Source organism: Hypanus sabinus, chromosome 7 (genome assembly GCF_030144855.1).
Source record: "Hypanus sabinus isolate sHypSab1 chromosome 7, sHypSab1.hap1, whole genome shotgun sequence".
Classification (NCBI taxonomy): Eukaryota; Metazoa; Chordata; class Chondrichthyes; order Myliobatiformes; family Dasyatidae; genus Hypanus; species Hypanus sabinus.
Genome location: NC_082712.1, coordinates 15,839,589 through 15,857,435, shown reverse-complemented (window position 1 = coordinate 15,857,435; position 17,847 = coordinate 15,839,589). Strand labels below are relative to the sequence as shown.

General features: G+C 56.0%; 1 protein-coding gene across 3 annotated transcripts in view; it reads left to right on the top strand.

Annotated features, from left to right (window-relative positions):
- Positions 1-17,847, top strand: part of c6 (complement component 6) — a 119,823-nt gene that overhangs the window by 61,040 nt on the left and 40,936 nt on the right. For all 3 annotated transcript variants that reach the window (XM_059974261.1, XM_059974262.1, XM_059974263.1), the window contains exons 6-7: positions 16,437-16,575; positions 17,367-17,567. In XM_059974261.1, the coding sequence (XP_059830244.1) occupies positions 16,437-16,575; positions 17,367-17,567 (340 nt within the window). The remainder of the gene's footprint in view (positions 1-16,436; positions 16,576-17,366; positions 17,568-17,847) is intronic.

Below are 17,847 nucleotides of genomic sequence, written 5' to 3'. Positions count from 1 at the left end.
GCCTATTGTTCGGAGGTTGGGGTTTGGGGAGGGAGGTGGGGTCAGGGTAGGAGTGAGCCTATTGTTTGGAGGTTGGGGTTTGGGAAGGGAGGTGGGGTCAGGGTAGGAGTGAGCCTATTGTTCGGAGGTTGGGGTTTAGGGAGGGAGGTGGGGTCAGGATAGGAGTGAGCCTATTGTTCGGAGGTATGGGGTTTGGGGAGGGAGGTGGGGTCAGGATAGGAGTGAGCCTATTGTTTGGAGGTTGGGGTTTGGGGAGGGAGGTGGGGTCAGGGTAGGAGTGAGCCTATTGTTTGGAGGTTGGGGTTTGGGAAGGGAGGTGGGGTCAGGATAGGAGTGAGCCTATTGTTTGGAGGTTGGGGTTTGGGGAGGGAGGTGGGGTCAGGGTAGGAGTGAGCCTATTGTTCCGAGGTTGGGGTTTGGGGAGGGAGGTGGGGTCAGGGTAGGAGTGAGCCTATTGTTCGGAGGTTGGGGTTTGGGGAGGGAGGTGGGGTCAGGGTAGGAGTGAGCCTATTGTTCGGAGGTTGGCGTTTGGGGAGGGAGGTGGGGTCAGGGTAGGAGTGAGCCTATTGTTTGGAGGTTGGGGTTTGGGAAGGGAGGTGGGGTCAGGGTAGGAGTGAGTCTATTGTTCGGAGGTTGGGGTTTAGGGAGGGAGGTGGGGTCAGGATAGGAGTGAGCCTATTGTTCGGAGGTTGGGGTTTGGGGAGGGAGGTGGGGTCAGGATAGGAGTGAGCCTATTGTTTGGAGGTTGGGGTTTGGGGAGTGAGGTGGGGTCAGGGTAGGAGTGAGCCTATTGTTTGGAGGTTGGGGTTTGGGAAGGGAGGTGGGGTCAGGATAGGAGTGAGCCTATTGTTTGGAGGTTGGGGTTTGGGGAGGGAGGTGGGGTCAGGGTAGGAGTGAGCCTATTGTTCGGAGGTTGGGGTTTGGGGAGGGAGGTGGGGTCAGGGTAGGAGTGAGCCTATTGTTCGGAGGTTGGGGTTTGGGGAGGGAGGTGGGGTCAGGGTAGGAGTGAGCCTATTGTTCGGAGGTTGGGGTTTGGGGAGGGAGGTGGGGTCAGGGTAGGAGTGAGCCTATTGTTCGGAGGTTGGGGTTTGGGGAGGGAGGTGGGGTCAGGGTAGGAGTGAGCCTATTGTTCGGAGGTTGGGGTTTGGGGAGGGAGGTGGGGTCAGGGTAGGAGTGAGCCTATTGTTCGGAGGTTGGGTTTGGGGAGGGAGGTGGGGTCAGGGTAGGAGTGAGCCTATTGTTCGGAGGTTGGGGTTTGGGGAGGGAGGTGGGGTCAGGGTAGGAGGGAGCCTATTGTTCAGAGGTTGGGGTTTGGGGAGGGAGGTGGGGTCAGGGTAGGAGTGAGCCTATTGTTTGGAGGTTGGGGTTTGGGGCAGGAGGTGGGGTCAGGGTAGGAGTGAGCCTATTGTTCGGAGGTTGGGGTTTGGGGAGGGAGGTGGGGTCAGGGTAGGAGTGAGCCTATTGTTTGGAGGTTGGGGTTTGGGGAGGGAGGTGGGGTCAGGGTAGGAGTGAGCCTATTGTTTGGAAGTTGGGGTTTGGGGCAGGAGGTGGGGTCAGGATAGGAGTGAGCCTATTGTTTGGAGGTTGGGGTTTGGGGAGGGAGGTGGGGTCAGGGTAGGAGTGAGCCTATTGTTTGGAGGTTGGGGTTTGGGGAGGGAGGTGGGGTCAGGATAGGAGTGAGCCTATAGTTTGGAGGTTGGGGTTTGGGGAGGGAGGTGGGGTCAGGGTAGGAGTGAGCCTATTGTTTGGAGGTTGGGGTTTGGGGAGGGAGGTGGGGTCAGGATAGGAGTGAGCCTATTGTTTGGAGGTTGGGGTTTGGGGAGGGAGGTGGAGTCAGGGTAGGAGTGAGCCTATTGTTTGGAGGTTGGGGTTTGGGGAGGGAGGTGGGGTCAGGGTAGGAGTGAGCCTATTGTTTGGAGGTTGGGGTTTGGGGAGGGAGGTGGGGTCAGGGTAGGAGTGAGCCTATTGTTTGGAGGTTGGGGTTTGGGGAGGGAGGTGGGGTCAGGGTAGGAGTGAGCCTATTGTTTGGAAGTTGGGGTTTGGGGCAGGAGGTGGGGTCAGGATAGGAGTGAGCCTATTGTTTGGAGGTTGGGGTTTGGGGAGGGAGGTGGGGTCAGGGTAGGAGTGAGCCTATTGTTTGGAGGTTGGGGTTTGGGGAGGGAGGTGGGGTCAGGGTAGGAGTGAGCCTATTGTTTGGAGGTTGGGGTTTGGGGAGGGAGGTGGGGTCAGGGTAGGAGTGAGCCTATTGTTTGGAAGTTGGGGTTTGGGGCAGGAGGTGTGGTCAGGATAGGAGTGAGCCTATTGTTTGGAGGTTGGGGTTTGGGGAGGGAGGTGGGGTCAGGGTAGGAGTGAGCCTATTGTTTGGAGGTTGGGGTTTGGGGAGGGAGGTGGGGTCAGGATAGGAGTGAGCCTATTGTTTGGAGGTTGGGGTTTGGGGAGGGAGGTGGGGTCAGGATAGGAGTGAGCCTATTGTTTGGAGGTTGGGGTTTGGGGAGGGAGGTGGGGTCAGGGTAGGAGTGAGCCTATTGTTTGGAGGTTGGGGTTTGGGGAGGGAGGTGGGGTCAGGATAGGAGTGAGCCTATTGTTTGGAGGTTGGGGTTTGGGGAGGGAGGTGGAGTCAGGGTAGGAGTGAGCCTATTGTTTGGAGGTTGGGGTTTGGGGAGGGAGGTGGGGTCAGGGTAGGAGTGAGCCTATTGTTTGGAGGTTGGGGTTTGGGGAGGGAGGTGGGGTCAGGATAGGAGTGAGCCTATTGTTTGGAAGTTGGGGTTTGGGGCAGGAGCTGGGGTCAGGATAGGAGTGAGCCTATTGTTTGGAGGTTGGGGTTTGGGGAGGGAGGTGGGGTCAGGATAGGAGTGAGCCTATTGTTCAGAGGTTGGGGTTTGGGGAGGGAGGTGGGGTCAGGGTAGGAGTGAGCCTATTGTTTGGAGGTTGGGGTTTGGGGCAGGAGGTGGGGTCAGGGTAGGAGTGAGCCTATTGTTCGGAGATTGGGGTTTGGGGAGGGAGGTGGGGTCAGGGTAGGAGTGAGCCTATTGTTTGGAGGTTGGGGTTTGGGGAGGGAGGTGGGGTCAGGATAGGTGTGAGCCTATTGTTCAGAGGTTGGGGTTTGGGGAGGGAGTTGGGGTCAGGGTAGGAGTGAGCCTATTGTTTGGAGGTTGGGGTTTGGGGCAGGAGGTGGGGTCAGGGTAGGAGTGAGCCTATTGTTCGGAGGTTGGGGTTTGGGGAGGGAGGTGGGGTCAGGGTAGGAGTGAGCCTATTGTTTGGAGGTTGGGGTTTGGGGAGGGAGGTGGGGTCAGGGTAGGAGTGAGCCTATTGTTTGGAAGTTGGGGTTTGGGGCAGGAGGTGGGGTCAGGATAGGAGTGAGCCTATTGTTTGGAGGTTGGGGTTTGGGGCAGGAGGTGGGGTCAGGGTAGGAGTGAGCCTATTGTTCGGAGGTTGGGGTTTGGGGAGGGAGGTGGGGTCAGGGTAGGAGTGAGCCTATTGTTTGGAGGTTGGGGTTTGGGGAGGGAGGTGGGGTCAGGGTAGGAGTGAGCCTATTGTTTGGAAGTTGGGGTTTGGGGCAGGAGGTGGGGTCAGGATAGGAGTGAGCCTATTGTTTGGAGGTTGGGGTTTGGGGAGGGAGGTGGGGTCAGGGTAGGAGTGAGCCTATTGTTTGGAGGTTGGGGTTTGGGGAGGGAGGTGGGGTCAGGATAGGAGTGAGCCTATTGTTCGGAGGTTGGGGTTTGGGGCAGGAGGTGGGGTTGGTAAGAGTGAGCCTATTGTTTGGAGGTTGGGGTTTGGGGAGGGAGGTGGGGTCAGGGTAGGAGTGAGCCTATTGTTTGGAGGTTGGGGTTTGGGAAGGGAGGTGGGGTCAGGATAGGAGTGAGCCTATTGTTCGGAGGTTGGGGTTTGGGGAGGGAGGTGGGGTCAGGGTAGGAGTGAGCCTATTGTTTGGAGGTTGGGGTTTGGGAAGGGAGGTGGGGTCAGGGTAGGAGTGAGCCTATTGTTCGGAGGTTGGGGTTTAGGGAGGGAGGTGGGGTCAGGATAGGAGTGAGCCTATTGTTCGGAGGTTGGGGTTTGGGGAGGGAGGTGGGGTCAGGATAGGAGTGAGCCTATTGTTTGGAGGTTGGGGTTTGGGGAGGGAGGTGGGGTCAGGGTAGGAGTGAGCCTACTGTTTGGAAGTTGGGGTTTGGGGAGGGAGGTGGGGTCAGGGTAGGAGTGAGCCTATTGTTTGGAGGTTGGGGTTTGGGGCAGGAGGTGGGGTCAGGGTAGGAGTGAGCCTATTGTTCGGAGGTTGGGGTTTGGGGCAGGAGGTGGGGTTGGTAAGAGTGAGCCTATTGTTTGGAGGTTGGGGTTTGGGGAGGGAGGTGGGGTCAGGGTAGGAGTGAGCCTATTGTTTGGAGGTTGGGGTTTGGGAAGGGAGGTGGGGTCAAGATAGGAGTGAGCCTATTGTTCGGAGGTTGGGGTTTGGGGAGGGAGGTGGGGTCAGGGTAGGAGTGAGCCTATTGTTTGGAGGTTGGGGTTTGGGAAGGGAGGTGGGGTCACGGTAGGAGTGAGCCTATTGTTCGGAGGTTGGGGTTTAGGGAGGGAGGTGGGGTCAGGATAGGAGTGAGCCTATTGTGCGGAGGTTGGGGTTTGGGGAGGGAGGTGGGGTCAGGATAGGAGTGAGCCTATTGTTTGGAGGTTGGGGTTTGGGGAGGGAGGTGGGGTCAGGGTAGGAGTGAGCCTATTGTTCGGAGGTTGGGGTTTGGGGAGGGAGGTGGGGTCAGGGTAGGAGTGAGCCTATTGTTTGGAGGTTGGGGTTTGGGGAGGGAGGTGGGGTCAGGGTAGGAGTGAGCCTATTGTTCGGAGGTTGGGGTTTGGGGAGGGAGGTGGGGTCAGTGTAGGAGTGAGCCTATTGTTCGGAGGTTGGGGTTTGGGGAGGGAGGTGGGGTCAGGGTAGGAGTGAGCCTATTGTTCGGAGGTTGGGGTTTGGGGAGGGAGGTGGGGTCAGGGTAGGAGTGAGCCTATTGTTTGGAAGTTGGGGTTTGGGGCAGGAGGTGGGGTCAGGATAGGAGTGAGCCTATTGTTTGGAGGTTGGGGTTTGGGGAGGGAGGTGAGGTCAGGGTAGGAGTGAGCCTATTGTTTGGAGGTTGGGGTTTGGGGAGGGAGGTGGGGTCAGGATAGGAGTGAGCCTATTGTTTGGAGGTTGGGGTTTGGGGAGGGAGGTGGGGTCAGGGTAGGAGTGAGCCTATTGTTTAGAGGTTGGGGTTTGGGGAGGGAGGTGGGGTCAGGATAGGAGTGAGCCTATTGTTTGGAGGTTGGGGTTTGGGGAGGGAGGTGGAGTCAGGGTAGGAGTGAGCCTATTGTTTGGAGGTTGGGTTTTGGGGAGGGAGGTGGGGTCAGGGTAGGAGTGAGCCTATTGTTTGGAGGTTGGGGTTTGGGGAGGGAGGTGGGGTCAGGGTAGGAGTGAGCCTATTGTTTGGAAGTTGGGGTTTGGGGCAGGAGGTGGGGTCAGGATAGGAGTGAGCCTATTGTTTGGAGGTTGGGGTTTGGGGCAGGAGGTGGGGTCAGGGTAGGAGTGAGCCTATTGTTCGGAGGTTGGGGTTTGGGGAGGGAGGTGGGGTCAGGGTAGGAGTGAGCCTATTGTTTGGAGGTTGGGGTTTGGGGAGGGAGGTGGGGTCAGGGTAGGAGTGAGCCTATTGTTTGGAGGTTGGGGTTTGGGGAGGGAGGTGGGGTCAGGGTAGGAGTGAGCCTATTGTTTGGAAGTTGGGGTTTGGGGCAGGAGGTGGGGTCAGGATAGGAGTGAGCCTATTGTTTGGAGGTTGGGGTTTGGGGAGGGAGGTGGGGTCAGGGTAGGAGTGAGCCTATTGTTTGGAGGTTGGGGTTTGGGGAGGGAGGTGGGGTCAGGGTAGGAGTGAGCCTATTGTTTGGAGGTTGGGGTTTGGGGAGGGAGGTGGGGTCAGGGTAGGAGTGAGCCTATTGTTTGGAAGTTGGGGTTTGGGGCAGGAGGTGGGGTCAGGATAGGAGTGAGCCTATTGTTTGGAGGTTGGGGTTTGGGGAGGGAGGTGGGGTCAGGGTAGGAGTGAGCCTATTGTTTGGAGGTTGGGGTTTGGGGAGGGAGGTGGGGTCAGGATAGGAGTGAGCCTATTGTTTGGAGGTTGGGGTTTGGGGAGGGAGGTGGGGTCAGGGTAGGAGTGAGCCTATTGTTTGGAGGTTGGGGTTTGGGGCAGGAGGTGGGGTCAGGGTAGGAGTGAGCCTATTGTTTGGAGGTTGGGGTTTGGGGCAGGAGGTGGGGTCAGGGTAGGAGTGAGCCTATTGTTCGGAGTTTGGGGTTTGGGGAGGGAGGTGGGGTCAGGGTAGGAGTGAGCCTATTGTTTGGAGGTTGGGGTTTGGGGAGGGAGGTGGGGTCAGGATAGGAGTGAGCCTATTGTTCAGAGGTTGGGGTTTGGGGAGGGAGGTGGGGTCAGGGTAGGAGTGAGCCTATTGTTTGGAGGTTGGGGTTTGGGGCAGGAGGTGGGGTCAGGGTAGGAGTGAGCCTATTGTTCGGAGGTTGGGGTTTGGGGAGGGAGGTGGGGTCAGGGTAGGAGTGAGCCTATTGTTTGGAGGTTGGGGTTTGGGGAGGGAGGTGGGGTCAGGGTAGGAGTGAGCCTATTGTTTGGAAGTTGGGGTTTGGGGCAGGAGGTGGGGTCAGGATAGGAGTGAGCCTATTGTTTGGAGGTTGGGGTTTGGGGCAGGAGGTGGGGTCAGGGTAGGAGTGAGCCTATTGTTCGGAGGTTGGGGTTTGGGGAGGGAGGTGGGGTCAGGGTAGGAGTGAGCCTATTGTTTGGAGGTTGGGGTTTGGGGAGGGAGGTGGGGTCAGGGTAGGAGTGAGCCTATTGTTTGGAAGTTGGGGTTTGGGGCAGGAGGTGGGGTCAGGATAGGAGTGAGCCTATTGTTTGGAGGTTGGGGTTTGGGGAGGGAGGTGGGGTCAAGGTAGGAGTGAGCCTATTGTTTGGAGGTTGGGGTTTGGGGAGGGAGGTGGGGTCAGGATAGGAGTGAGCCTATTGTTTGGAGGTTGGGGTTTGGGGAGGGAGGTGGAGTCAGGGTAGGAGTGAGCCTATTGTTTGGAGGTTGGGGTTTGGGGAGGGAGGTGGGGTCAGGGTAGGAGTGAGCCTATTGTTTGGAGGTTGGGGTTTGGGGAGTGAGGTGGGGTCAGGGTAGGAGTGAGCCTACTGTTTGGAAGTTGGGGTTTGGGGAGGGAGGTGGGGTCAGGGTAGGAGTGAGCCTATTGTTTGGAGGTTGGGGTTTGGGGCAGGAGGTGGGGTCAGGGTAGGAGTGAGCCTATTGTTCGGAGGTTGGGGTTTGGGGCAGGAGGTCGGGTTGGTAAGAGTGAGCCTATTGTTTGGAGGTTGGGGTTTGGGGAGGGAGGTGGGGTCAGGGTAGGAGTGAGCCTATTGTTTGGAGGTTGGGGTTTGGGAAGGGAGGTGGGGTCAGGATAGGAGTGAGCCTATTGTTCGGAGGTTGGGGTTTGGGGAGGGAGGTGGGGTCAGGGTAGGAGTGAGCCTATTGTTTGGAGGTTGGGGTTTGGGAAGGGAGGTGGGGTCAGGGTAGGAGTGAGCCTATTGTTCGGAGGTTGGGGTTTAGGGAGGGAGGTGGGGTCAGGATAGGAGTGAGCCTATTGTTCGGAGGTTGGGGTTTGGGGAGGGAGGTGGGGTCAGGATAGGAGTGAGCCTATTGTTTGGAGGTTGGGGTTTGGGGAGGGAGGTGGGGTCAGGGTAGGAGTGAGCCTATTGTTTGGAGGTTGGGGTTTGGGAAGGGAGGTGGGGTCAGGATAGGAGTGAGCCTATTGTTTGGAGGTTGGGGTTTGGGGAGTGAGGTGGGGTCAGGGTAGGAGTGAGCCTACTGTTTGGAAGTTGGGGTTTGGGGAGGGAGGTGGGGTCAGGGTAGGAGTGAGCCTATTGTTTGGAGGTTGGGGTTTGGGGCAGGAGGTGGGGTCAGGGTAGGAGTGAGCCTATTGTTCGGAGGTTGGGGTTTGGGGCAGGAGGTCGGGTTGGTAAGAGTGAGCCTATTGTTTGGAGGTTGGGGTTTGGGGAGGGAGGTGGGGTCAGGGTAGGAGTGAGCCTATTGTTTGGAGGTTGGGGTTTGGGAAGGGAGGTGGGGTCAGGATAGGAGTGAGCCTATTGTTCGGAGGTTGGGGTTTGGGGAGGGAGGTGGGGTCAGGGTAGGAGTGAGCCTATTGTTTGGAGGTTGGGGTTTGGGAAGGGAGGTGGGGTCAGGGTAGGAGTGAGCCTATTGTTCGGAGGTTGGGGTTTAGGGAGGGAGGTGGGGTCAGGATAGGAGTGAGCCTATTGTTCGGAGGTTGGGGTTTGGGGAGGGAGGTGGGGTCAGGATAGGAGTGAGCCTATTGTTTGGAGGTTGGGGTTTGGGGAGGGAGGTGGGGTCAGGGTAGGAGTGAGCCTATTGTTTGGAGGTTGGGGTTTGGGAAGGGAGGTGGGGTCAGGATAGGAGTGAGCCTATTGTTTGGAGGTTGGGGTTTGGGGAGGGAGGTGGGGTCAGGGTAGGAGTGAGCCTATTGTTCGGAGGTTGGGGTTTGGGGAGGGAGGTGGGGTCAGGGTAGGAGTGAGCCTATTGTTCGGAGGTTGGGGTTTGGGGAGGGAGGTGGGGTCAGGGTAGGAGTGAGCCTATTGTTCGGAGGTTGGGGTTTGGGGAGGGAGGTGGGGTCAGTGTAGGAGTGAGCCTATTGTTCGGAGGTTGGGGTTTGGGGAGGGAGGTGGGGTCAGGGTAGGAGTGAGCCTATTGTTCGGAGGTTGGGGTTTGGGGAGGGAGGTGGGGTCAGGGTAGGAGTGAGCCTATTGTTTGGAGGTTGGGGTTTGGGGAGGGAGGTGGGGTCAGGGTAGGAGTGAGCCTATTGTTTGGAGGTTGGGGTTTGGGGAGGGAGGTGGGGTCAGGATAGGAGTGAGCCTATTGTTTGGAGGTTGGGGTTTGGGGAGGGAGGTGGAGTCAGGGTAGGAGTGAGCCTATTGTTTGGAGGTTGGGTTTTGGGGAGGGAGGTGGGGTCAGGGTAGGAGTGAGCCTATTGTTTGGAGGTTGGGGTTTGGGGAGGGAGGTGGGGTCAGGGTAGGAGTGAGCCTATTGTTTGGAAGTTGGGGTTTGGGGCAGGAGGTGGGGTCAGGATAGGAGTGAGCCTATTGTTTGGAGGTTGGGGTTTGGGGCAGGAGGTGGGGTTGGTAAGAGTGAGCCTATTGTTTGGAGGTTGGGGTTTGGGGAGGGAGGTGGGGTCAGGGTAGGAGTGAGCCTATTGTTTGGAAGTTGGGGTTTGGGGAGGGAGGTGGGGTCAGGGTAGGAGTGAGCCTATTGTTTGGAGGTTGGGGTTTGGGGCAGGAGGTGGGGTCAGGGTAGGAGTGAGCCTATTGTTCGGAGGTTGGGGTTTGGGGCAGGAGGTGGGGTTGGTAAGAGTGAGCCTATTGTTTGGAGGTTGGGGTTTGGGGAGGGAGGTGGGGTCAGGGTAGGAGTGAGCCTATTGTTCGGAGGTTGGGGTTTGGGGAGGGAGGTGGGGTCAGGGTAGGAGTGAGCCTATTGTTTGGAAGTTGGGGTTTGGTGCAGGAGGTGGGGTCAGGATAGGAGTGAGCCTATTGTTTGGAGGTTGGGGTTTGGGGAGGGAGGTGGGGTCAGGGTAGGAGTGAGCCTATTGTTTGGAGGTTGGGGTTTGGGGAGGGAGGTGGGGTCAGGGTAGGAGTGAGCCTATTGTTTGGAGGTTGGGGTTTGGGGAGGGAGGTGGGGTCAGGGTAGGAGTGAGCCTATTGTTTGGAAGTTGGGGTTTGGGGCAGGAGGTGGGGTCAGGATAGGAGTGAGCCTATTGTTTGGAGGTTGGGGTTTGGGGAGGGAGGTGGGGTCAGGGTAGGAGTGAGCCTATTGTTTGGAGGTTGGGGTTTGGGGAGGGAGGTGGGGTCAGGGTAGGAGTGAGCCTATTGTTTGGAGGTTGGGGTTTGGGGAGGGAGGTGGGGTCAGGGTAGGTGTGAGCCTATTGTTTGGAAGTTGGGGTTTGGGGCAGGAGGTGGGGTCAGGATAGGAGTGAGCCTATTGTTTGGAGGTTGGGGTTTGGGGAGGGAGGTGGGGTCAGGGTAGGAGTGAGCCTATTGTTTGGAGGTTGGGGTTTGGGGAGGGAGGTGGGGTCAGGATAGGAGTGAGCCTATTGTTTGGAGGTTGGGGTTTGGGGAGGGAGGTGGGGTCAGGGTAGGAGTGAGCCTATTGTTTGGAGGTTGGGGTTTGGGGCAGGAGGTGGGGTCAGGGTAGGAGTGAGCCTATTGTTTGGAGGTTGGGGTTTGGGGCAGGAGGTGGGGTCAGGGTAGGAGTGAGCCTATTGTTCGGAGGTTGGGGTTTGGGGAGGGAGGTGGGGTCAGGGTAGGAGTGAGCCTATTGTTTGGAGGTTGGGGTTTGGGGAGGGAGGTGGGGTCAGGATAGGAGTGAGCCTATTGTTCAGAGGTTGGGGTTTGGGGAGGGAGGTGGGGTCAGGGTAGGAGTGAGCCTATTGTTTGGAGGTTGGGGTTTGGGGCAGGAGGTGGGGTCAGGGTAGGAGTGAGCCTATTGTTCGGAGGTTGGGGTTTGGGGAGGGAGGTGGGGTCAGGGTAGGAGTGAGCCTATTGTTTGGAGGTTGGGGTTTGGGGAGGGAGGTGGGGTCAGGGTAGGAGTGAGCCTATTGTTTGGAAGTTGGGGTTTGGGGCAGGAGGTGGGGTCAGGATAGGAGTGAGCCTATTGTTTGGAGGTTGGGGTTTGGGGCAGGAGGTGGGGTCAGGGTAGGAGTGAGCCTATTGTTCGGAGGTTGGGGTTTGGGGAGGGAGGTGGGGTCAGGGTAGGAGTGAGCCTATTGTTTGGAGGTTGGGGTTTGGGGAGGGAGGTGGGGTCAGGGTAGGAGTGAGCCTATTGTTTGGAAGTTGGGGTTTGGGGCAGGAGGTGGGGTCAGGATAGGAGTGAGCCTATTGTTTGGAGGTTGGGGTTTGGGGAGGGAGGTGGGGTCAAGGTAGGAGTGAGCCTATTGTTTGGAGGTTGGGGTTTGGGGAGGGAGGTGGGGTCAGGATAGGAGTGAGCCTATTGTTTGGAGGTTGGGGTTTGGGGAGGGAGGTGTAGTCAGGGTAGGAGTGAGCCTATTGTTTGGAGGTTGGGGTTTGGGGAGGGAGGTGAGGTCAGGGTAGGAGTGAGCCTATTGTTTGGAGGTTGGGGTTTGGGGAGTGAGGTGGGGTCAGGGTAGGAGTGAGCCTACTGTTTGGAAGTTGGGGTTTGGGGAGGGAGGTGGGGTCAGGGTAGGAGTGAGCCTATTGTTTGGAGGTTGGGGTTTGGGGCAGGAGGTGGGGTCAGGGTAGGAGTGAGCCTATTGTTCGGAGGTTGGGGTTTGGGGCAGGAGGTCGGGTTGGTAAGAGTGAGCCTATTGTTTGGAGGTTGGGGTTTGGGGAGGGAGGTGGGGTCAGGGTAGGAGTGAGCCTATTGTTTGGAGGTTGGGGTTTGGGAAGGGAGGTGGGGTCAGGATAGGAGTGAGCCTATTGTTCGGAGGTTGGGGTTTGGGGAGGGAGGTGGGGTCAGGGTAGGAGTGAGCCTATTGTTTGGAGGTTGGGGTTTGGGAAGGGAGGTGGGGTCAGGGTAGGAGTGAGCCTATTGTTCGGAGGTTGGGGTTTAGGGAGGGAGGTGGGGTCAGGATAGGAGTGAGCCTATTGTTCGGAGGTTGGGGTTTGGGGAGGGAGGTGGGGTCAGGATAGGAGTGAGCCTATTGTTTGGAGGTTGGGGTTTGGGGAGGGAGGTGGGGTCAGGGTAGGAGTGAGCCTATTGTTTGGAGGTTGGGGTTTGGGAAGGGAGGTGGGGTCAGGATAGGAGTGAGCCTATTGTTTGGAGGTTGGGGTTTGGGGAGGGAGGTGGGGTCAGGGTAGGAGTGAGCCTATTGTTCGGAGGTTGGGGTTTGGGGAGGGAGGTGGGGTCAGGGTAGGAGTGAGCCTATTGTTTGGAGGTTGGGGTTTGGGGAGGGAGGTGGGGTCAGGGTAGGAGTGAGCCTATTGTTCGGAGGTTGGGGTTTGGGGAGGGAGGTGGGGTCAGTGTAGGAGTGAGCCTATTGTTCGGAGGTTGGGGTTTGGGGAGGGAGGTGGGGTCAGGGTAGGAGTGAGCCTATTGTTCGGAGGTTGGGGTTTGGGGAGGGAGGTGGGGTCAGGGTAGGAGTGAGCCTATTGTTTGGAGGTTGGGGTTTGGGGAGGGAGGTGGGGTCAGGGTAGGAGTGAGCCTATTGTTTGGAGGTTGGGGTTTGGGGAGGGAGGTGGGGTCAGGATAGGAGTGAGCCTATTGTTTGGAGGTTGGGGTTTGGGGAGGGAGGTGGAGTCAGGGTAGGAGTGAGCCTATTGTTTGGAGGTTGGGTTTTGGGGAGGGAGGTGGGGTCAGGGTAGGAGTGAGCCTATTGTTTGGAGGTTGGGGTTTGGGGAGGGAGGTGGGGTCAGGGTAGGAGTGAGCCTATTGTTTGGAAGTTGGGGTTTGGGGCAGGAGGTGGGGTCAGGATAGGAGTGAGCCTATTGTTTGGAGGTTGGGGTTTGGGGCAGGAGGTGGGGTTGGTAAGAGTGAGCCTATTGTTTGGAGGTTGGGGTTTGGGGAGGGAGGTGGGGTCAGGGTAGGAGTGAGCCTATTGTTTGGAAGTTGGGGTTTGGGGAGGGAGGTGGGGTCAGGGTAGGAGTGAGCCTATTGTTTGGAGGTTGGGGTTTGGGGCAGGAGGTGGGGTCAGGGTAGGAGTGAGCCTATTGTTCGGAGGTTGGGGTTTGGGGCAGGAGGTGGGGTTGGTAAGAGTGAGCCTATTGTTTGGAGGTTGGGGTTTGGGGAGGGAGGTGGGGTCAGGGTAGGAGTGAGCCTATTGTTCGGAGGTTGGGGTTTGGGGAGGGAGGTGGGGTCAGGGTAGGAGTGAGCCTATTGTTTGGAAGTTGGGGTTTGGTGCAGGAGGTGGGGTCAGGATAGGAGTGAGCCTATTGTTTGGAGGTTGGGGTTTGGGGAGGGAGGTGGGGTCAGGGTAGGAGTGAGCCTATTGTTTGGAGGTTGGGGTTTGGGGAGGGTGGTGGGGTCAGGATAGGAGTGAGCCTATTGTTTGGAGGTTGGGGTTTGGGGAGGGAGGTGGGGTCAGGGTAGGAGTGAGCCTATTGTTTGGAGGTTGGGGTTTGGGGAGGGAGGTGGGGTCAGGATAGGAGTGAGCCTATTGTTCAGAGGTTGGGGTTTGGGGAGGGAGGTGGGGTCAGGGTAGGAGTGAGCCTATTGTTTGGAGGTTGGGGTTTGGGGCAGGAGGTGGGGTCAGGGTAGGAGTGAGCCTATTGTTCGGAGGTTGGGGTTTGGGGAGGGAGGTGGGGTCAGGGTAGGAGTGAGCCTATTGTTTGGAGGTTGGGGTTTGGGGAGGGAGGTGGGGTCAGGGTAGGAGTGAGCCTATTGTTTGGAAGTTGGGGTTTGGGGCAGGAGGTGGGGTCAGGATAGGAGTGAGCCTATTGTTTGGAGGTTGGGGTTTGGGGAGGGAGGTGGGGTCAGGGTAGGAGTGAGCCTATTGTTTGGAGGTTGGGGTTTGGGGAGGGAGGTGGGGTCAGGGTAGGAGTGAGCCTATTGTTTGGAGGTTGGGGTTTGGGGAGGGAGGTGGGGTCAGGGTAGGAGTGATCCTATTGTTTGGAAGTTGGGGTTTGGGGCAGGAGGTGGGGTCAGGATAGGAGTGAGCCTATTGTTTGGAGGTTGGGGTTTGGGGAGGGAGGTGGGGTCAGGGTAGGAGTGAGCCTATTGTTTGGAGGTTGGGGTTTGGGGAGGGAGGTGGGGTCAGGATAGGAGTGAGCCTATTGTTTGGAGGTTGGGGTTTGGGGAGGGAGGTGGGGTCAGGGTAGGAGTGAGCCTATTGTTTGGAGGTTGGGGTTTGGGGAGGGAGGTGGGGTCAGGATAGGAGTGAGCCTATTGTTTGGAGGTTGGGGTTTGGGGAGGGAGGTGGAGTCAGGGTAGGAGTGAGCCTATTGTTTGGAAGTTGGGGTTTGGGGCAGGAGGTGGGGTCAGGATAGGAGTGAGCCTATTGTTTAGAGGTTGGGGTTTGGGAAGGGAGGTGGGGTCAGGATAGGAGTGAGCCTATTGTTTGGAGGTTGGGGTTTGGGGAGGGAGGTGGGGTCAGGGTAGGAGTGAGCCTATTGTTCGGAGGTTGGGGTTTGGGGAGGGAGGTGGGGTCAGGGTAGGAGTGAGCCTATTGTTTGGAGGTTGGGGTTTGGGGAGGGAGTTGGGGTCAGGGTAGGAGTGAGCCTATTGTTCGGAGGTTGGGGTTTGGGGAGGGAGGTGGGGTCAGGGTAGGAGTGAGCCTATTGTTCGGAGGTTGGGGTTTGGGGAGGGAGGTGGGGTCAGGGTAGGAGTGAGCCTATTGTTCGGAGGTTGGGGTTTGGGGAGGGAGGTCGGGTCAGGGTAGGAGTGAGCCTATTGTTCGGAGGTTGGGGTTTGGGGATGGAGGTGGGGTCAGGGTAGAATTGAGCCTGCATTCAGAGATCAGCAGGATGGGTTGGGTGGTTGGTGGGAATGAGGGAGTGGAGGAAGTACAAACTGCACCACACTGAGCCCCTGGGTGGTGTCGTTTTCATTCTGACACTATACCAACATGTTAGAAAGAGGAATGTCCTGTATCTGGTAAGGCAGTGGGAATAGTTGTGAACTATACTATATTAGTGGCCCAGCTATCACTCCCTCTGTAACTACAGTGCAGAGTTGTCTGATGTAACACCACTCTGACTGTAATGTATAACATACCACCAATCTGACTGTAATGTGTGATGTACCACGACTCCGACTGTAATGTCTGATGTACCATCACTCTGACTGTAGTGTGTGATGTACCACCACTCTGACTGTAATGTGTGATGTACCATCACTTCAACTGTAATGTGTGATGTACCGCAACTCCGACTGTAACGTCTGATGTACCATCACTCTGACTGTAATGTCTGATGTACCATCACTCTGACTGTAGTGTGTGATGTACCACCACTCTGACTGTAGTGTGTGATTTACCACCACTCTGACTGTAGTGTGTGATGTACCACCACTCTGACTGTAATGTGTGATGTACCGCGACTCCGACTGTAATGTCTGATGTACCATCACTCTGACTGTAATGTGCGATGTACTGCGACTCTGACTGTAATGTCTGATGTACGATCACTTCGACTGTAGTGTGTGATGTACCACAACTTCGACTGTAATGTCTGATGTACCATCACTCTGACTGTAGTGTGCAATGTACCATCACTCCAACTGTAAGGTGCGATGTACCACCACTCTGACTGTAATATGCGATGTACCATCACTTCCACTGTAGTGCATGATGTACCACGACTCTGACTGTAATATGCGATGTACCATCACTTCCACTGTAGTGCATGATGTACCACGACTCTGACTGTAATATGTGATGTACCATCACTTCCACTGTAGTGCATGATGTACCACGACTCTGACTGTAATGTGCGATGTACCATCACTTCGACTGTAGTGCGTGATGTACCATCACTCTGACTGTAATGTGCGATGTACCATCACTCTGACTGTAATGTGCGATGTACCATCACTCTGACTGTAATGTGTGATGCACCACCACTTTGACTGTAGTGCATGATGTACCACGACTCTGACTGTAATGTGTGATGTACCATCACTCTGACTGTAATATGCGATGTACCATCACTTTGACTGTAGTGTGTGATGTACCATCACTCTGACTGTAAGATGCGATGTACCACCACTCTGACTGTAGTGCATGATGTACCACGACTCTGACTGTAATGTTTGATGTACCACGACTCTGACTGTAATGTTTGATGTACCACGATTCCGACTGTAATGTCTGATGTACCATCACTCTGACAGTAATGTCTGATGTACCACGACTCTGACTGTAATGTCTGATGTACCATCACTCCGACTGTAGTGTGCGATGTACCATCACTCTGACTGTAATGTGCGATGTACCACCACTCTGACTGTAATATGCGATGTACCATCACTCCAACTGTAGTGTGCGATGTACCATCACTCTGACTGTAATGTGCGATGTACCACCACTCTGACTGTAATGTGCGATGTACCATCACTTCGACTGTAATGCGTGATGTACCATCACTCTGACTGTAATGTGCGATGTACCATCACTCTGACTGTAATGTGCCATGTACCATCACTCTGACTGTAATTTCTGATGTACCATCACTCCAACTGCTATGTGCGATGTACCACCACTCTGACTGTAATGTGCGATGTACCATCACTCTGACTGTAGTGTGCGATGTACCACCACATGACTGACTGTAGAGTCTGACGTGTTATCACTCTGACTGTAGTGTGTGATGTACCACCACACGACTGACTGTAGAGTCTGACGTGTTATCACTCTGACTGCAGTGTACAAGGTTGCCTCTCCCAAACACTGCTGGTAAGGCACTCCTGGATGAAGATATGTCCACCCTCACTGCCCACATCCCCCACAGGTACAACGCACTGGCTGGAGAGCTGGCAGCTGAAGTCCTCAACAACACCATCTTTGGAAGGGATTGCAGGACGATATCGAGGAAGATTCTTGGCAAAAAGTATCGTGTTTCCAGTAACCTTTACAACATCTCCCTGGAGGTATCGTCACCCAGCAATGGGCGTTTCTCTCTCAGCCTACCGGGGCTGAGGCCACACTGACAGTGTCCACCATCCCTCAGTGTTCTGATTGAGTGGCAGTGTGGAATAGGCCCCAGCCGCGCTGCCCACTGATCCCGGATTTAATTCTCACCGAACCGCAGGACATGGTACAGACCCTGCTGTACAGCGGACTGTCCAAACTGCCCAAAGCATCACCTGCCACCCACCGGCCATCAAGGACGTTTATACTGAAAGTTCCAGTAACATCATGAAGGATTCCCCCCCACCCTGCTCATGGACTGACTGTCCCACTCCCATCAGGAAGGAGGGTACGTACCATCCACGCCAGGACCAGCAGACTCAAAAATAATTCCTTTCCCCAAGCAGTAAGGCTGATCAACACCTCCACCCACTAACCCACCCCCCCACACCCCCAACCACCACTACTTTATCATTTCCTGTCAGTCGCCTTATGTACAGACACTCCTGTGCCCAGTGTCACTTTATACACACATACTCAATCTCTGTATTGAAGCCCTCTGATGTTATTCTGATGCTGTTTTAAATTATTATTATGTTCTTGATCTTATTGTGTTTCTTTCTGCTACATTGGATCCAGAGTAACAATTATTTCATTCTCCTTTATGTTTGTATACCGGAAATAACTTGAAACAATCATCAATCTTGAAAGTGTAGCTGGGGAATAAAAGCAAGATTTCAATTACTCGGTGCAGGCAGAATCACCAGAAGCCTGGGATCGCTTCTGACCGATCCCACTCCTCTCCATGCAGGTAACCAACCTGGAGGATGATGTGACCAATGAATTCTATTCTGATGCCGTTGATTATGAATCAAGTCGTTCCACTTCAGAAGATGCGGCCATTAGCAGCAAAAGCGGTACAAACTTCCTCAACCTGTTTGGCCGCACCAAGTCCAGATCTTCCAGACGTACATCCAGTTTCAGAGAGGTGATCAAGGCTTCGAGGTCGAAGGTAAGGATTCAGCGATATAACCCTATGAGGAGAGAATCAAACAGAATTTAGTCTGCAAACTTATATGTCCCACCCCGGGAGTGTGTGATGGGACAGTGTAGAGGGAGCTTCACTCTGTGTCTGACCTTAGGAATGTGTGATGGGACAGTGTAGAGCAGTGGTTCCCAACGTGGGGCATAAACCCCACAGGGGGGTAATTTGATTTTTAAGGGGGGAATTCGAGAATGAGTTATTAACAGTGAATTTTTTCTAGTAAGTCTGTGTGAGTATGAGTGTGTGC